Below are 17,414 nucleotides of genomic sequence, written 5' to 3' on the forward strand. Positions count from 1 at the left end.
CTGGCCTAGGCAACAACAAAGGATCTGTTGGACTCTTGAGTGAGTCACCCTCCCTTCCTTTGGTCAGTTTGGGACTGCGATGAGGTAATGCTCACCTGACTCTGAAGTGGGGGAGGGCAAAGTCAAGAGGGAAGAAAGAACATGATAAAAGGGAGAGACATTTGCCATTCTCTTCCTCTCTCTTCCACCTCCATCTACAGACATCACCACCAAGTGCTGATCAAAGGGGATAGCCTGGCTGAAGGGCAACCAATCAGCCTGTGGTGAGAAGCATCTAAGTTTGTAAGGGCACTGAAAGTGTTAAGATCAACTTAGAATGCGTTTTGCTTTTATTTCATTTGACCAAATCCGACTTGTTATGCTTTGATTTATAATCACTTAAAATCTATCTTTCATAGTTAATAAATTTGTTTGTTTTTTCTACCTGAAGTAGTGTGTTTGGTTTGAAGTGTGTCAGAGACTCCCCTTGGGATAACAAGCCTGGTACATATCAATTTCTTTGTTAAATTGACAAACTCGTATAAGCTTGCAGTGTCCAGCAGGCATAACTGGACACTGCAAGACGGAGGTTCCTAGGGTTGTGTCTGGGACCGGAGATATTGGCTAGTGTCATTCGATTGCAATCCAAGGAGCAGCTTACATGCCAGAGGCTGTGTGTGAACAGCCCAGGAGTGGGGGTTCTCACAGCAGAGCAGGGTAAGGCTGGCTCCCAGAGTCAAGGATTGGAGTGACCTAGCAGATCACTGGTCTGGATAATACCAGGGGAACAGCACATGTAGTGTCTAGTAGCCCGAGCCACGGACCAGGACCCTATTGTGCTAGGCGCTGTACGAACCCACAACAAAAAAAACCCAAAACAGTTCCTGTCCCAAAGAGCTTATAAATCTAAGTACAATGCTGTTTTCCCCAGCTGCATTACTGTACTAATTACTTCTGGTGGAAACAGACTGTTCTATTTACCATGTCCCCCTATTTGGGTTTCCCTTCTTTCCCATGATCCTTGTTCTTTTTCTTCCAAATTGTTTCTGAAACCTCTCCAACTTAAATGTGGCTGCTTTCCCCCCCCCCCTTTTCGCTCCTCCCCAACCCCCACCCCATACTTCTACTTCAGCTCCCACAGTTACTTCTTTTATCTAGAGACGTGTCCCTCTGCACTGGGGAACAAATCAGCCCCTTCCTTCTGTACGTGCTCGCTGCCTCTGTCCCTCTCCCTTCCCCCAATACCCCACGCCACCGGCGAGGCGTCCCCCCTCCAGCCCCCATCTCCCCATGAGCCTCTCCGCACCAGCTCGGCCCATCTTCTCCCCGACCTGCCCCCCTCCTTCCCGTCAGCCCCGACACGCTCCCTCCCGTCTCTTCCCCCAGAGCCGCCAGCCCCGCCTCCCCTCACCCCTCGGGCCTGGCGCTTCCAGCCGGCTGCCCAGCACAGCGCCGCGCAGAGCGGGGTCTGGCCGCACGAGGCGCCCTGCAGCCCGCCGGGCTCAGAGACTCCCGAGTCCCGTCCCCGCTGCCCTGTCCGGGGAGGGCTGGAGGCGGCCCACGTGGCTCCTTCCTTCCTTCCTTCCTCCTCTGAGTCCTGTCCCGCCCCTTGCAGCGCAGCGGGCTGCGGCTGCCTGAGACCCTGGCCTGGGGGCACAGAGTCCCCGAGGCTGTGGCTGGCTCCTCCCTGCCGAGGGGTGTTATTCATGCCACCCTGAGGAGCTGCTGCTGTCCTGTGGGCCCGCCCTAGACAGCGGGGCAGCCCGTCATTGCTCCCCTGGGTGGACGTGGGGCTTGAAGCCAGTCTAGTTGTTAGGGTCTGGTGGGGAGAGCCCGGGCAAGCCCCTGACCTGTGTGGGGAGCCCCACTGCCAGCCACTCCACGGGTGCACAGACACCATAGGGATGACCCTGGTATAAACTGCTAGAGGGACAGAACCAGTGACACGTGCCCGGCTCCTGGGTGACTCCAGCTGCCAAACCCATGGAGAAGGGAGAGCAGCAGTGAGGGCAGCATCCCAGCCTGGCCCCCAACGATGGGGACAGCTTCCTCTCTGGTGAGCCCAGCGGGCACCGGAGGGGAGGTGATCGAGGACGCCTACGGAGGAGGTGGCGGCGAAGCCTGTGAGATCCCAGTGGAGGTGAAGCCCAAAGCTCGCCTGCTGCGCAGCTCTTTCCGCCGGGTGGGTGCTTCGCGGCCTGGAGGCCTCATTGGGGCCAGTTTCAAATCCACTGCCTCGGTACAGGAGTTGGAGTGCATGGCTGAGTATGAGCGTCTGAAGAAAGAATACGAGATCTTTCGTGTCAGCAAGAACAACGAGGTGGCCTCTATGGTCAAGAAAGAAGCCAAGCTGGACCTGGAGAACAAGAGACTCCGGGCAGAGCTCCAGGTAACTAGCAACGGTACTGAACCTTGCCATGGTTGATAGGGAAAGGGGTGGGAGGGAAGATCTCATCTCCTGAGACAAATAATAATACTTAGCTCCTGTATAGCACTTTTCATCCTTACATCTCAAAGCACTTGATAAGTTGAGTATCTCCATTTTACAGATGGGAAAACAGAGGCATAGCGAAGACAAGAGATTTGTCTAAAGTTATTCAGGAAATAAGTGTCAAAGCTGGGAACAGAACCCAGAACTCTTTCCAGTACACCATGCGCCTTCTGAAATGGGGAATAGACCCCTCAGCTATGGCTTTAGCACTGACCTCTTTCCTCCCAACTAGTCTTTGGGTGGAGAGAAGTCCAGTGCTCTTTATCTCCTCCCCTTCCCAGCATCTTCTTCCCATCTCCCAGTATTCTCCCGCCTACTCTGTGTAGAGCTGCTGAGCAGCACCCTTATAAAATTCCAGTTTTTAAATGTAGCCTGATAGAAACAACATTCACAACTGCAGGCTAACTATTTCAGATCAAGATGGCATTTTTTACATGAACAAATCAGCAACTAAAAAAAGAAATGGACAGTTAAAAATGTGTTCAATTTCTTTAACTGTGTTAATCTAGACGTCTTTAATAAAAACGTAGATTGGTATAATAAAATAAAACATCTAGTTTACTTTTCACCATTTAGACAGTTTATTATTTGCAATACTTTCAGCTTGAACTGGTCAGTTTCACTTTTCTTTCCAGGTTTTTTCAGAGCCCCACTGAAGTAAAAATGAAGTCAGTGGGGCTGCATTAGAGCATCAGGGTCTGCTTGCATTATATGTATCTTATGACTTTAAAAACAAACTTTGTATTTGTGGATAATCTAAGCCAGCGTTTCTCAAATGTGGCCACCAGGAACTTTTCTTGGGCCACAACCTCCTGGGTGATGATGGGGGGGCAGGGGGAGTAACCCTCCCCCAGGGCACCAGCAGGAGCTGGTCTCTGTCCCCTTCTGGAGCTATAAACACCGTAGGAGCAGGCGGCCAGTGTGAATTCCCCACCTTCCTGGGGACGGTGGGGCTCGGTTTTCAGGCTTAAGCCCTGGGGTGGTGGGCGACAGGCTCTGGCCGTGCGGCAGCAAGCTCCATCCCCCAGCCGCAGGGCTTCAGGCTCTGGGCTCACCCCCTGCACATCGCCCCTGGCCCTTGCTGCCTCCTCCAGTCCCCATCTGTGCACCAGGACCCCAGGCTCTCACTCTAGGCTCACCTCCCCCATCTCCCCTGACTCCTGCTGCCTCCCATCTATCCCCCTATCACCTCTTGGACCCCTACCCACCTCCCCATCCAGGGCTTAATTTGTCCCCCAGCTTGCCGGGGCTGAGTAAGTCTGCTATAAAAAGTGATATTAACAATATCACCTTTCACAGCCTCCCAGCTAGCTAGCAAGTCTGCTGTGAAAAGTGATATTAACAAATATACAAAATGTCACTTTTCACAGCAGACTTACTAGCTAGCACAGGGGTCCCCAACGTGGTGCCCGCGGGCGCCATGGCGCCCGCTGGGGCGTCTAAGTGCGCCCGCGTACTGGCCGGCAGACGAGCATCCGCCAAAATGCTGCTGACAAGTGGCGACGTCAATAGGCGTCGCCGCCAAAATGGCGCCGAAAATTGGCGGCATTTCGGCGGTGACACCTATTGACGTTGCCGCTTGTCGGCGGCATTTCGGCGGATGCTCGTCCACCGCCACGGTCCTCCATCGTGAAAAGGTTGGGGACCACTGAGCTAGCAAGTCTAAAAAAAGGCAACCAAAAAAAAGCAAAACATGCAAAGCACCTTATTTGTGTTTTTATTCTGTTTAGGTCCAGTAATGAATAGACAACTGTACGTTATTTTTAATTATTGAGTCTGCAAAAAACCCCTACATAAATAAATTACAATGATTTGGACATGCATATGTGCATATTTATTTATTTTTCCTAAAGTTAATTAAGTATTTTAGGAAGAATTGTCAGAGCAGCCACCAGCAAGAGTTGGTGGTGCACTCCGAGGCCACCCAAAAATTTGTTGCAAGAACCCCTGAATCTAAGCACTATACCCAGATGTACAGACACTCTAGTCTCAATCTGTGTATTATATAATTTTAACATTAGCTTTAATAAAAAAATTAAATATTTTGTTTCTCATTCATGATAGGATTGCACTGCTGCACTGATTTGTGTTCCAACACTGCAATGCAATGTTTAAATCTAAACAAACAAAAAAACAAAAAAAACTTCTCCATTGAATTAAGAATTGTAAAAGGGCTATTGGAGCAACACTTGAATTTTCTATCTAAACTCAGTAGCTGAAAAATATGCTAAAACTTTATAGCAATAATATTTTTCTCTCAGAGAAATAATATGTTAAATATTTTCAGGCTCTTCAGAAAACTTATCAGAAAATACTTAGAGAGAAAGAAAGTGCTTTAGAAGCCAAATATCAAGCCATGGAGAGAGCTGCTACATTTGAACATGACCGAGACAAAGTCAAGAGACAGTTCAAGGTAAGCATCTTCACTTTATCCCCCAGGAAATTGACCAAGAAAATCTAAAGTAATCCCTTTGGCCCTGATCCATCAGTGAACTCTCTGTGGGTAGGTTCTGTGTAGATGCAGATGTCCGCCAATATGAAACTCATTGCAGGACCAGGGCCTTAATCCACTATTTACTCCAAATTAATCATACCAAAATTTACCTGTAGAAATGTTTTTTAATAACATTTAGTCTTAGTGGAAAATAATGCTTTTGAAAATGGAAAGGAGAAAATGTTATCATTGCTCAACATCCTAGCACCTTCTGTGCCATTTCATCAGCTCTTGCCAATTTCACACCTAGAAGGGGCAAGGAACATGCAGATCAGAAGTTATGTTACATGGTATTTTAAAGAAAAATAAATTGTAGACTCAAACACTGATTTTGGATATTTCTCAGTAATGTTTATATTTAATTTGTTAATGTTCAACATTTTTAGTTTTCATTACAAAAATAACCCCTGTGCCAACTATTGGCACATCTCTTTGTGCTACTAAAATACAAGAGCCAAGTGAAGATAAAAGCCTTAATATTTTTGCCTTAGGGTGATTTGAAAGGCTTATTAATTGCCAAGCTGATGCTTCTGGTTTTCCCCTCCTGCAGCTGATCCCACTCCTAGCACCCAAAATTAGACAGTAAAAGCATTTCTCTGCGCTATTTTAGGGCTTACCGATGTCATCAACTGTAGCAGAGGAAATGTTTTGGTAGATAAGTAAGGCAAGAATTGCTTTCAAAGAATTTTGTTTTAAATTGTATTTGTAATTAAGTCTACCAATCTCTTTTATACTCTTGGGATCTTAAGTACTTAGTTCTGATCAAAGACCAAGCTCGCTAATCAGTTTTAGCTTGTGATAGTAATATTGTATATACAAGACAATTCCAGATATCTGGTCTCTGTATTTTAAACTACTTAAATTAAAGATGTATAGCTGTCAGTACAACAATCCATAATATATAATATAATATAATATGGAAATCTTTGAGAACAAATTATAGTTTTGTTGCTGAAAAAAGCTGGCTTTTATTAAAAACTAAGTTAAAAAACATTTTTTTAGCTTAGCATAAGTAACATATTACTTATGAGCTTATTTTAGTACCGTCCATCCCAAACATTCAAAAATCATGAGTCAGTAACCCCAAAATCATGGCATTGATTTAAAAATCATGATTTAAAAATAATAAATGTTGGATTCCTGTATTCGCCTTCTGGTTTAGAGAGAATGGGTTGCACTTGGGATGTTGTGAAGGCCAAGACTATAACAGGGTTCAAAAAAGAACTAGATCAATTCATGGAGGATAGAGCTATCAATAGTTATTAGCTAGGATGGGCAGGGATGGTGTCCCTATCCTCAGTTTGCCAGAAGCTGGGAATGAGTGACGGGATGGATCACTTAATTATTACCTGTTCTGTTCATTCCCTCTGAAGCACCTGGCATTGGCCACTGTTGGCAGACAGGATACTGTGCTAGATGGACCTTTGGTCTGACCCAGTATGGCTGTTCTTATGTTCACTTGGGTCACATTTTCAAGTCTTTCTCTACCACAACGAGGGCTCAAATCTCACTTTTTTTTTAATGACAGCTGATCACATGAATTCAGGAGCTGGGGCTATAGATCAAACATAAAATTTCACAAGACTTGTGATAAAATAGTAAGAGTTGGCTTTATACTTTAAAAAAAATCCTTTCCTTTTTCTAGATTTTCAGGGAAACTAAGGAAAATGAGATTCAGGATTTACTGAGGGCCAAACGAGAGCTGGAGACAAAACTTCAGAGACTGCAAGCCCAAGGGATCCAAGTGTTTGATCCTGAAGAGTCTGATTCAGATGACAATTGCACAGAAGTTACTGGTAAGAATTTCATCTGCTACTTTCAGCAAGCGAATAAAAAAAGATTAAATTCTGTGAAGTATAGCAAAAGAAAAATATATATGCACTATAGATTGTGAGGTTTTATAATGCAAGTTTTAAAAGCACAAGGAAATATTGTGTGAAGGATAAAAACAGTTTACCATTTAAATTGTGTTTTTTGAAGTCTGTGCGTGGCCCTAAACTAATTAGCCATTTCTGGTGATTCCATTTATTTTTATAGTACCCCATATTCTAAAAGACACCTTGACTTTCTACCTTCCCTGAACCTTTCTGCTTCTCTTGTATTTTCATTGTGAGTTTCCTGCTATCTGATCTCCTTTTCACAAGTCTAGAGGTTATGTTCCAGTTTGGCATATCAGCCCCATATAACCCATCAGAACAGAAAATGAACAAAATTAATTGGAAACTTAGGCAGAATATCAAATTGGAATTTGACAAGGGGACCAGTTTTGAACAGCCGTAGTCTTTAACAACACTGGATATTTAGCGGTTGTAGGCATTCAGTCTCCTGGTTTTACATCTGATCCAAAACATGGCATCTGCATCAGCACAGTGCCCATTAGTGCCATGCCAGGGTATTGGTTAGATACAGACTAGGGATCATCAGCATCACTTCCTACAACTCTTGGGTTTTCCCTTGAGGTCCAGTGTCCAGTGCTGTTACATCTGACCCTGCTTTGCTAACAAGATGTGACACAAATCACAGCTGAAGTGGCTGAATAACCTTCAGAACTAGAAATGTTTCATGTGATATATATGGCTCTGATTCTGCAGAGCACTTATGCACTGCACGTGCTAAATTCTAGTGACACCATTGATTTTAACGGGCCTATGATTCCTACCTCTTCCCCGTGTATATTTTCTCCTTTCTTCTTTGTGTTTTATACTTCCTCATCCCTCTTTTTAAAAAATCTTTCTTAACTTATTCTCATTTTTTTCTTCAAAGATTTGAATTTAGTGGTCTTGAAAGTGATAGATTAGTAGGAAATGGTGCAATCCAAGGATAATATGAGAAGTTAACTATAAAGCTTTTCCATCCAACTAAGAAATGTATTTCACTCCTGACCTGCAACACTTTTCTGCTCTTTAGTTCTGGGTCTTTCTTAAATAGAGACTGTCAACAGTGTGGTGACTTTGTGAAGTGCACAAATGACTGCAGTAAACCTATGAAACTCTTCCTTATAAGTGACCTAATACAATATATGAAACCAACGATGAGGTCCTCAGTTTTGAGAGACCCATGTACTAACACGCTCTGTTACCTATTTCTTTAATAGCATGGCTTCTCTGTAACTGTGAGGGAGTTCTGATTTAAAACTACATTAGCCAAAGCAGTGAGCAAACCTGCTAAGGGAGAAGAATTTCAATTAGTGGCATTTGTCAACAAATTTTAACTGAAGTGTTTAGGTTTGACAATATATTTCAATTCGTGAAAATCAGTTTGTTTTTACTTTTAAGCTACTGGAGCCCAATCTGAATATTGGACTGGTGGAGTGTTGGGAAGTGAGCCATCTATGGGTAGTATGATGCAACTTCAGCAGTCTTTCAGAGGGCCTGAGTTTGCTCATAGTTCCATAGATGTGGAAGGACCATTCGCGAACATAAACAGAGGTAAGCAACTGGTGTTTGTCTGCTAAGCGGGTTTAACAAGGGGCTGTTTACATACAAGTACTGTTTACCATGGAGGTCTTTTGCATCCATTCTTATGTTCCGTTAAGGGATTTACTGTGTCTGTCACTCCATATTTTCCTTGAATGACTGCTTTTTGTAAAAATAAAATGGAAGTATAGCTAAAACACACCTAATTGTGTTTAATATTTTTGCTGCTAACAATATGTGCAGCAGTATTCTTAGGTAATGACAGTGAATCTCAATGCTTCATAGTAAATATACCAAATACCAATTTATTGTATTGGGGCTCAAAAAAAGGCTTTAGATGACCCAGCTTTGAATAACATAATCAAGAAAAATTTATTTAAAATGTGATTTATTTTAGCCTGATAGAGTCCTGGTATCTTGTCCAATTTTTGCCTTGTTTTTCAAATTCTCAGATCCTTCGCCACATAGGACACATGCATGATGTCACAAACTATGGCCCCTCTCCTTCAGCTGGATTTGCATGGGAAGACCCTTCCAGGTGGAGTCCCATTGACTTAAATGGAACTCTGCATGACTTTGAGGGTTCATCCACACAGATCCAATTGCATGATCAAGATCTATGCATGCTGAATTACATTTGTCCTATGGGAAAGATTATCACTGATTTCCCTATCAATTCCAGTATTTTGTAGGTAGTAACAACACTTTCTAACTTGGCTTGACTCACTACCTTAATCTCAATACTAGCCTGTGACACAGACTCAGTTCAAATTAGTTACTCAGACAAGTAATTTATCATCCTTAACTTTGAGTTTCTCTGCATATGTCACTTTGTGATACCACGTTACTACTAGTGAAAGGTCACTTTTTGACATTTTCAAGAGACCATTAGTAACTCAGTAGTCAGCTTATCAGAAAAATGGTGTTTTATATTTCAAAATACATTTGCAGGAATTTACAAGATTATAGTGAGCTATTAGAGATCTCATAACAATACAAAATTACACACAAAATTCCTTTTCAGTAATGCTAAAGTGTTAAGACTTTCCCATGTCTTCCTTGAAACTGCTCAGAACATAGGTAATGTTAGCCTACAAAATGGGAAGCTAAGAAAAGAATTAGCTTAAAGCTTTCTATGATAAGCTGAATTGACACACATGGAGAACAATGCAGTTTATCTAAAGAATTATGCTACCTATTAGTTCACCAACATTTGTTAGCTTAGTATATTTACAATTAATTTTGAAGCAGCAGTATTTTACTAAGAATTGCTTAGTTAAGCATCTAATTACATGGGCATCTTTATTACTCCTGTTACAGAATTTAATTTTTTTGTATGGCAGCCATCAGCTTGACATTTTGGCTAAATTTCACAAACACTTATTTTAAAAGAATCATGATAATAGGTATGTAATGTGAATATATTTAACATTCAGCTATTATGTTTTGCTATATTTTATAATTTTGCATATTATTTAAATCTAACTTTTAACTAAATCTGAAATATTTGGTGATATATTATTATGAAAGATACTCTATAACATGAAGTTTATTATTTCCTTAGGGTGTGTTAAGAGAGCATTGATGCAAACGGTTATATGATGTAACAAGATAAGGAGACCTGTGTCTTTGTATATTGTTTGCAGATGACTGGGATGCTGCTATTGCCAGTTTATTGCAGGTCACTCCACTGTTTTCCCATTCTCTGTGGAGTAACACAGTAAGGTGCTATCTCATTAATACAGATGAGACTCAACCTGAAGTAGACATCTTCATTAGGGTGAGAACAGCACAAAAGTTATGTTAATTAATCATTAATTTAAGGTTCTCTATTTTTCTCCTCTAATACTTGTTCATTGAAACTCTGTGGTAGTTCTTAAAAGGTTTAGGAGTCGGATCTTGATCCCATTGAAATCAGTGGGAGTTTTGTTAAAGATTTCAGTGGAAGAAAGTTTATAATGAAAAGAAATTGGGGTTTACTAATAGGTCCTTATTGAAATATGTAATTAATAATAACGGTCAGTTTATTTAAATTTCCTTTCAGAACTACTCACCAAAACTTCAAAGAATATGTGAAACAATGGGGTACTTCTTTCAAGTTGTTCATTTTCCAGTAGAAAATGGAAATCATTTCCAGGCTGTGAGAAAATGGGAAATTGAGAAAAGTTCCTTAGTCATTTTGTTCATACATTTAACTTTGCCAAGGTAAGTTAATAGTTTTGCAGATTGACAAAGCAAAGAGAAACTGATAATTTATGTACAGCACATAGCTTATTAACATGTATGCAGTGTTCCACTTACAGCATTTTTTAAGCTAGTTTCTTCTAACAAATCTTCCTTCAGACTTTAGATTTTCTAGCACAGACAGTTAAGAGAAAGCAGCTTCTTTCTGAGGTTTCCCTGTTCCTGTGGCTCTAGATTCTATTAAAATACAACATAAAAGAGCCACCATAATCTGCAAATTTCTTGCTTTCCAAGAACAGCTTTTTGCTGTTCATAGTGATAGAATCATAGAAATTAGAGATGGCATGTGTGAACGTCTTCTGTGTGTTCTATTTGCTTATCTGTCTATTCACCTGCCTATATTACCTCTGTTTTATTTGGTCGCATATTCTTTTTGTCTCTCTAAGTCACTTCTCAATTAATTTCCTGGCTCTTCAGTACAGTGTCTTGCCCTTGCCTGTTGTGATGTAATTTACTAAATCCATGATATTTTATAACAACTGGTAGTGCAGTGCTTTTCACTTGTACAGTAGATAATTGGTCGTCTTACTAGAAGAAAAATAATTTCCTAACCCAAAAGTATTGAATTAAGGATAATGTTACAATTCAGTTGTGATTGTTTCTATTTTGCAGCTTGGACTTTTTTTCTTTTTGGCTGTATACCATGAAGGAGGAAGAAAAGAGGGATTAGAAGTGAAAATAATAAATAATGGGCATAGAGTCGTCATTTTCAATATGTCCTTATACAGTTGGACAGCCATTTTGATAATCTCTGTCAGGATATTGTCTGACCCATAATCTTATCAGCAAGAGGCCAGGAACAGTCTAGATTTTGGCCTTTTAATGAACTATGACATTACTACATTAAGTGTCTGAAGTTTAGCTGCCTTTGGAGTTGAGCGAGGATTGGGGAAGAAAACTGGGAGATGAATAAATTGATTCATATGGAACTCTGTCAGCTTTGGTCAGGAACTTGAGATGAGGCTTCTCTAGCTTTTTGAGTCTGCTTAGAGAAGGAGCAACATATGGAACATCAGTCAGGAATGTGTCCCTCTCCTAAACAAAAAAAGGTACCTACAGTGTATGTTGTTATGTGCCATTGAACTGTCACACAAAGGGTTAGGTTTTGAATCCTGGCTATTTTCCTTTTGCCGTTTTGCTAGCACCCCTGTTCGGATGTGGAGGTGTCTAGCCTATAAACTAAATATCTGACTAAAAAGGTTTTTTTTTGCTAATAGGCAAAAAGGCTAATTAACAACTTGCTAATTGATAATACTGCTGACTAACTAATGCTAGCACTGTGTGCAAAGAAGCAGGCTCACAGAGACACTGCAGGGGTTCCATCTCGCTGGCACAGGTGGTAAAAAAGAACTGAGGGAAAATTGGATCCGCTCTGCCCTTTATGTCCTTGGAGAAGTGTGGGGCAATGCAAAGATATTGAGAGCGTTTCAGGCCCTGCTGACATGGCTGGCCAAAAGAATCTAATCTTGTGTGCATGGGCCACATGTGCACCAAGAGTGGAATCCATGTGGACAATACATCTCAGAGAAGAATGAGAGCTTCCTGACAACAATATTAATTTAAATAGTTTCTTGTACAAAAAGTGAGATTAAGATTATAATGCCTCATGTGGGGAAGATTGTACCTATCTGCTAGTTTGTCTCCCTTGAGGCTGGCTCTGTATGTAGCATAATAGATTCACAAGGCAGAACTTTCAGGAATAAATATAGATATTCCTTCATACAAGTACAGTGCATTGTCCAGATTCAAGATGAGAGCGTAATTTGTCCATTTTGATGAGCCTTAACCCTGTAAGATCCTGACCCTACTTCTAATGAGGACAAAGGGAGTTTTCCCTTTGACTTTAGGGAGCAGGACAGGGCATTCAAATAATTGATGACAGTGTGTCAATACATTTGACATTTGTTAATAATGACTTGTGACTCTATTCTCATGTGTATGAAAAGCTAATGCAGAATTATTACTGTTTAATCTGAGTACCAGTATGAGAGGGTTTGTAGAAAATAGACTTTTGAAAGCAATAATGTGTAAACCTGCTACTGAAAGAATATTAATATCTACAGTCCAATTAGCAACAAGAGAATTTTTTTCCATTTTCTTGGCCAGACTTTGGATATCCTCTGTTTAAATGTCTGGCTGCCTCCGTGGTAAAAGGCATGCTCTTTCAATTAGATTTTGCAGTGAAACCCATCCTTAGAGTTTATGTTGATTGAACTGTGTACTGCAACAGTGTAATATAGTTCAAGAATGCTGATTTCCAATCTAGCTGTTTGCTGGAGGACTGTGAAGAAGCTTTATTGAAAAATCCTGAAGGAAAGCCCCGGCTGATTTACCGCAGAATAGAAGATGGCAAAGTCAGTTCAGACCCTGTGCAGCAGTTAACTGAGCAAGTTTGTTATGTGAACAAAGCAAAGGTACAACATGTAGAAGGTTGTTATGTTTCAGAGATTTGTTGTCCTCTTATTTTGTAGCATAAAACTCGTAACTTTGGATATTACAATAAATTGCATAACGCATCCTTTGTTATGACATCTTTTGTGAACAGATGTATGGTGTTGAATTTTATGAAATTGTAGTTTTAAAAAATTGAGCACTGTGCCTGTACAGAAACTTGAACAAAGTTTTATTCTCAGCTGCACAGAGGGGTGCAACCGAGCAGAATTTGGCTCTAAATTTCTTACAGAATCCTTATGGAAAAAATGCTATAAGATTTAATAGAAAAGAACTGTTCTATATTATTTTAGATAATCCTCTGGGGAAAAAAACAATCCTGCCATAGAATTCTTTGGAATGATTTAAAAAAATGTATATACGAGGGACATCCTCTGTTTAAATTCTATACTATACTGTAATTCCCATAGAATACTATTAAATTTTTATATGCTAAATCCCTATTACATTTTACAGGACTTTCCAATTAGAGAAATAGTCTAACCACATCATTAATGATACATTTTCCTGTAGTGTTTTTTTGTATATCATCAAAACAAAGGAACTCTGATTCAAAGTCCCCTCCTCCTCCTGCCTGTGGGTTGACTACTCAAATAAGGAAAAGGACAACAAACAAATAATCCCCTAAAGCATACAAGGCATTCCAGGCTCTGCTTGAGTACACTCTCCTGGCAGCCATCTTCCCTTAGAAGCTGACCTCTTCTTACAGGCACCATCATTAGCAATGAAACGCAGCTGCCTTAGTAAATCATTCTCCAGAAAGGTGGCGAATGTTGTTCTGGAAAGAATATAAGCTTTGGATATATTTTATATCTACATGCCTCAGTAACTGCATCTGTGTTTAATAGTCAATCCCAGAGTTGCTTCATACTTTGTCATTAACTTTTTCAGCTCATTGATCACATGGGAGGAGTGGAAGAAGGAGCGTATGAAACTTATAATTGTGTGGAAAAGATCATTAAACAGGTAGAGTACATGATGCATGTATTCCACATGAAAGGCTACTTTGCGCATTCCTGCTTACAATTCGAATGATAGACTCTGGGGCAGTGCCATCCAGGGCTTTACAAAATTGCCATATTGCCAGTACTCTGCAAGCACTGTAGTAAATCCACAGTCTATTTAATAATCTATTTATATTCACTACAAATGAGTGATGTTTTGTCATAATTCAAAGGCCTCCATATGTTTCAGCATTTTTAATACCTGGAAGTAAGGAAAGCCACAACTGCATAAAATAGTTTAAGAACTATGCTACTGTAGGCAACCTCCATCATGGGAAAACTGAAAGCAGCTTCTTGAGATCTCAGTATAAAGTGTCACTAGGACTCATTTGGTCACATTCTCTGCTGGCGTAAATGGGCACAGATCCATTGACATGAATAGAATTCACTCATCTACCCCAGCATTGTTACCTAAAGCGGGAAGGGATATAGTGCATAAAAACTGTCCTGTCCAGTGTGTGTCAGTATGGTATGCAGCCCATACTATATGGAATACATTTCATGCCACAAATGTAAGTCCAAAATGACATGCAAGCGGTGCCCACTGCCTAGTTGAAAGAATCTGGGGCAATGATAGCATATACTTTTAAGGAATAAGTTACAATATTTCCATGTGGTTTGTTTCTTACACAGGATATATTTGGCTGTGAAAGCACAGAAGTAGAAGGCAAGGATTTGGGTAATAAAGAGGAATCCACTGCACCCGAAGAGGAAGTTTTTGGAGATGTACTATGGGATGCACATGATGAACAAGAACAGATGGAAGCTTTCCAGCAGGCTTCTAACTCAACATGTGAACTAGGATTTGAGAAAGTAAGCAGATAGAAATGTCTTTTGATTAAGGGAAATAAATGGCTCTCTGTTTCATGTGCAGCAATGATGCTGATGTATGGAAGGACCTATGTTTGAGAACAACCTTGGGGCTTTTACACCTTAGGCTAGAGGAGACCATATGTGTTAGACAGATGACATATTTAGTTTCTGGAACAATGCCAGTTATGTCTGTCTTAAAGTTTCATTGATGAAGAAATGGTCCTTGTTTCTCCATTGGAGGAAATGTTGCCGTGATAGCATGCCGTCTAGAAATAAGGGGTTCCTTAGAAGGTGAGTAACACACCATACTTTGAAGCCTAAATGAAAGGCCTCAAACAGCTTTTTGAAGCAAATGAAAGCCCTGTCTCAATACAGAGAATTAGGTCTGTTGGAATTGGATAATGAAAAGACTATCATATAGTTCCACAATCTTAATGTATCTGAGTCTGTGTGAGAGAAAGACATAGTAAAATTAAAAATAAAGGGGTACTGAAATGCTCAGTACTTCCTGGACTGCCTCACCTGTAAACCCTTGTAAAACTAGGAGTGTCAAAAACAGAGTTCTGTTGGAGGAGAAGGTTTTTGTGTTTTGTGTATTGTATTTTGGAGTTTTATATGTGTGGAGGCTGGTAGGGGCAGTGTGCTGGGAGAGAAGCTGAGCCCTGATTAGGGGGCGGGGCTTCCCTGCTTAGGGGTCCTATAAAGGTAGCTAGCCAGTCAGGCAGCGGCATAGACAGCCACAGCGGCACAGGAGCCAGCAAACAGAGCTGTAAAGAGGGGAGTTTCGATGGGAGTTTGCAAGGGGAGTGTCTGGGGGAGACTAAGGGAGGCAGGAAGAGGAATAGACAGGCTAGTGAAGGGAGGGGGTGGTGGTGTGCCAGTGTTTTGGTGCCTGCTGTGTGTGTGTCTTTTTTTCCCCCCCCCCCTCCTTTCTCTGTGGGTGGTGGTGGTTTGGTTTGTGTTTCCCGGACTAACAGGTTTTAGGTGGGAAGGCTATGACCGATACAGAGGCAGCAGTGGAAGACACAATGAAGATGACTGGATGTGGAAGCTGCGGCATGTACATGATCCTGGAGGGGGTATCTGAAAAGAGTTTTGTCTGCATGAAGTGCCGCCTGATAGAGCTGATGGAAGAAAAGATCCGAGGATTGGAGATGCAGGTGGAAACTCTGGTTGAGTTTAGAAGGGGGTTCGAGCAGATGATGGAGCAAAGACATGAGGAGGCTGAAGGAAAAAGCTCAGACTTGCAGATGGAAACAGGACCACAGAATTCTGAGGGAAGACTGTTGGATGAGGAAAGTGGACAGTGGAAACATGTGAGTAAGAGAACCAGGCAGAGGAAAAGACGGGCTCGTAAAGGAGAAATAGAGCTCAGGAACAGGTTTGCGGAGTTGGAAAATGAAGAAGGGGCACATCAGGTGGTCACTGAAGGTGAGAGGGCAAGGAAGAAGAGAAGAAAGACCAGCTAGTCCTATAAGAAGAGGGGAAGAGTCAATGGAGATAACAACACCAAATATGAGCCCCAGGAGGATACGGGATGGGTTGCGGAGGCTTACAAGGGACAATAGAAATCGAGAGGACTTGCACCCAGAGGGAGCAGGGGATAGACCGGAGAATCGCACCATTACCAGGAAAAGGCAGGTCTACGTGATTGGGGACTCCTTACTGAGAAGAATAGACAGGCCTGTAACTAGAGCTGATCCGGAGAACAGAAGGGTGTGCTGTCTGCCGGGTGCTAAGATAAGGTATGTGGACCTGAGGCTGAAAAGGATCCTAACGGAAGCGGGAAAGAATCCGCTGATTGTCCTTCATGTGGGAACAAACGATACGGCTAGATTCTCGCTGGAACGTATCAAGGGAGACTATGCCAGGCTGGGGAAGATGCTTAAGGAAATCGAGGCTCAGGTGATCTTCAGTGGGATTCTGCCTGTTCCTAGAGAAGGGCAACAAAGGTGTGACAAGATTATGGCGATCAACAGATGGCTCAGGCAGTGGTGCTACAAGGAGGGCTTTGGGATGTATGGCCACTGGGAAGCATTCATGGACAGAGGACTGTTCTCTCGGGATGGACTTCACCTGAGTAAGGAGGGAAATAGACTTCTAGGATGGAGGCTGGCGCAACTGATGAAGAGAGCTTTAAACTAGAAATTTGGGGGAGATGGTTGGGAGATGTCCAGGTAATCTCCACGCCGGAATTTAACATTAAAAAGGAAGAAAACAAAGTAAGAAAGGATACAGCCGTGGGTATGAGAATGGACGTAAGGAGGAAGGGTTGTGTAGATACCAGTCTAATAGGTGACACTGGCGGTAGAATGTTTGTGCCTAATCAGGTAAAGGATGTCAGTGAAGCCAAACGGCAAAAATTAAGATGTTTGTACACTAATGCAAGGAGCCTATGTAACAAAATGGAGGAACTAGAGCTACTGGTGCAGGAAGTGAAACCGGATATTATAGGGTTAACAGAAACATGGTGGAATAGTAGTCATGACTGGAGTACAGGTATTGAAGGCTATGTGCTGTTT

The 17,414-nt window shown here is 41.8% G+C and overlaps 1 protein-coding gene across 1 annotated transcript in view; it reads left to right on the forward strand.

Annotated features, from left to right (window-relative positions):
- The first annotated feature begins 2,014 nt into the window (after positions 1-2,014).
- The window catches only part of NPHP3 (nephrocystin 3), a 53,670-nt gene continuing 38,270 nt past the window's right edge, over positions 2,015-17,414 (forward strand). Inside the window, exons 1-9 of the mRNA XM_065399242.1 lie at positions 2,015-2,368; positions 4,758-4,883; positions 6,610-6,760; positions 8,240-8,392; positions 10,027-10,160; positions 10,425-10,585; positions 12,891-13,047; positions 13,967-14,041; positions 14,713-14,892. Of these exons, the coding sequence (XP_065255314.1) occupies positions 2,015-2,368; positions 4,758-4,883; positions 6,610-6,760; positions 8,240-8,392; positions 10,027-10,160; positions 10,425-10,585; positions 12,891-13,047; positions 13,967-14,041; positions 14,713-14,892 (1,491 nt within the window). The remainder of the gene's footprint in view (positions 2,369-4,757; positions 4,884-6,609; positions 6,761-8,239; positions 8,393-10,026; positions 10,161-10,424; positions 10,586-12,890; positions 13,048-13,966; positions 14,042-14,712; positions 14,893-17,414) is intronic.

This window comes from Emys orbicularis, chromosome 2, assembly GCF_028017835.1.
Source record: "Emys orbicularis isolate rEmyOrb1 chromosome 2, rEmyOrb1.hap1, whole genome shotgun sequence".
Taxonomy (NCBI): domain Eukaryota; kingdom Metazoa; phylum Chordata; order Testudines; family Emydidae; genus Emys; species Emys orbicularis.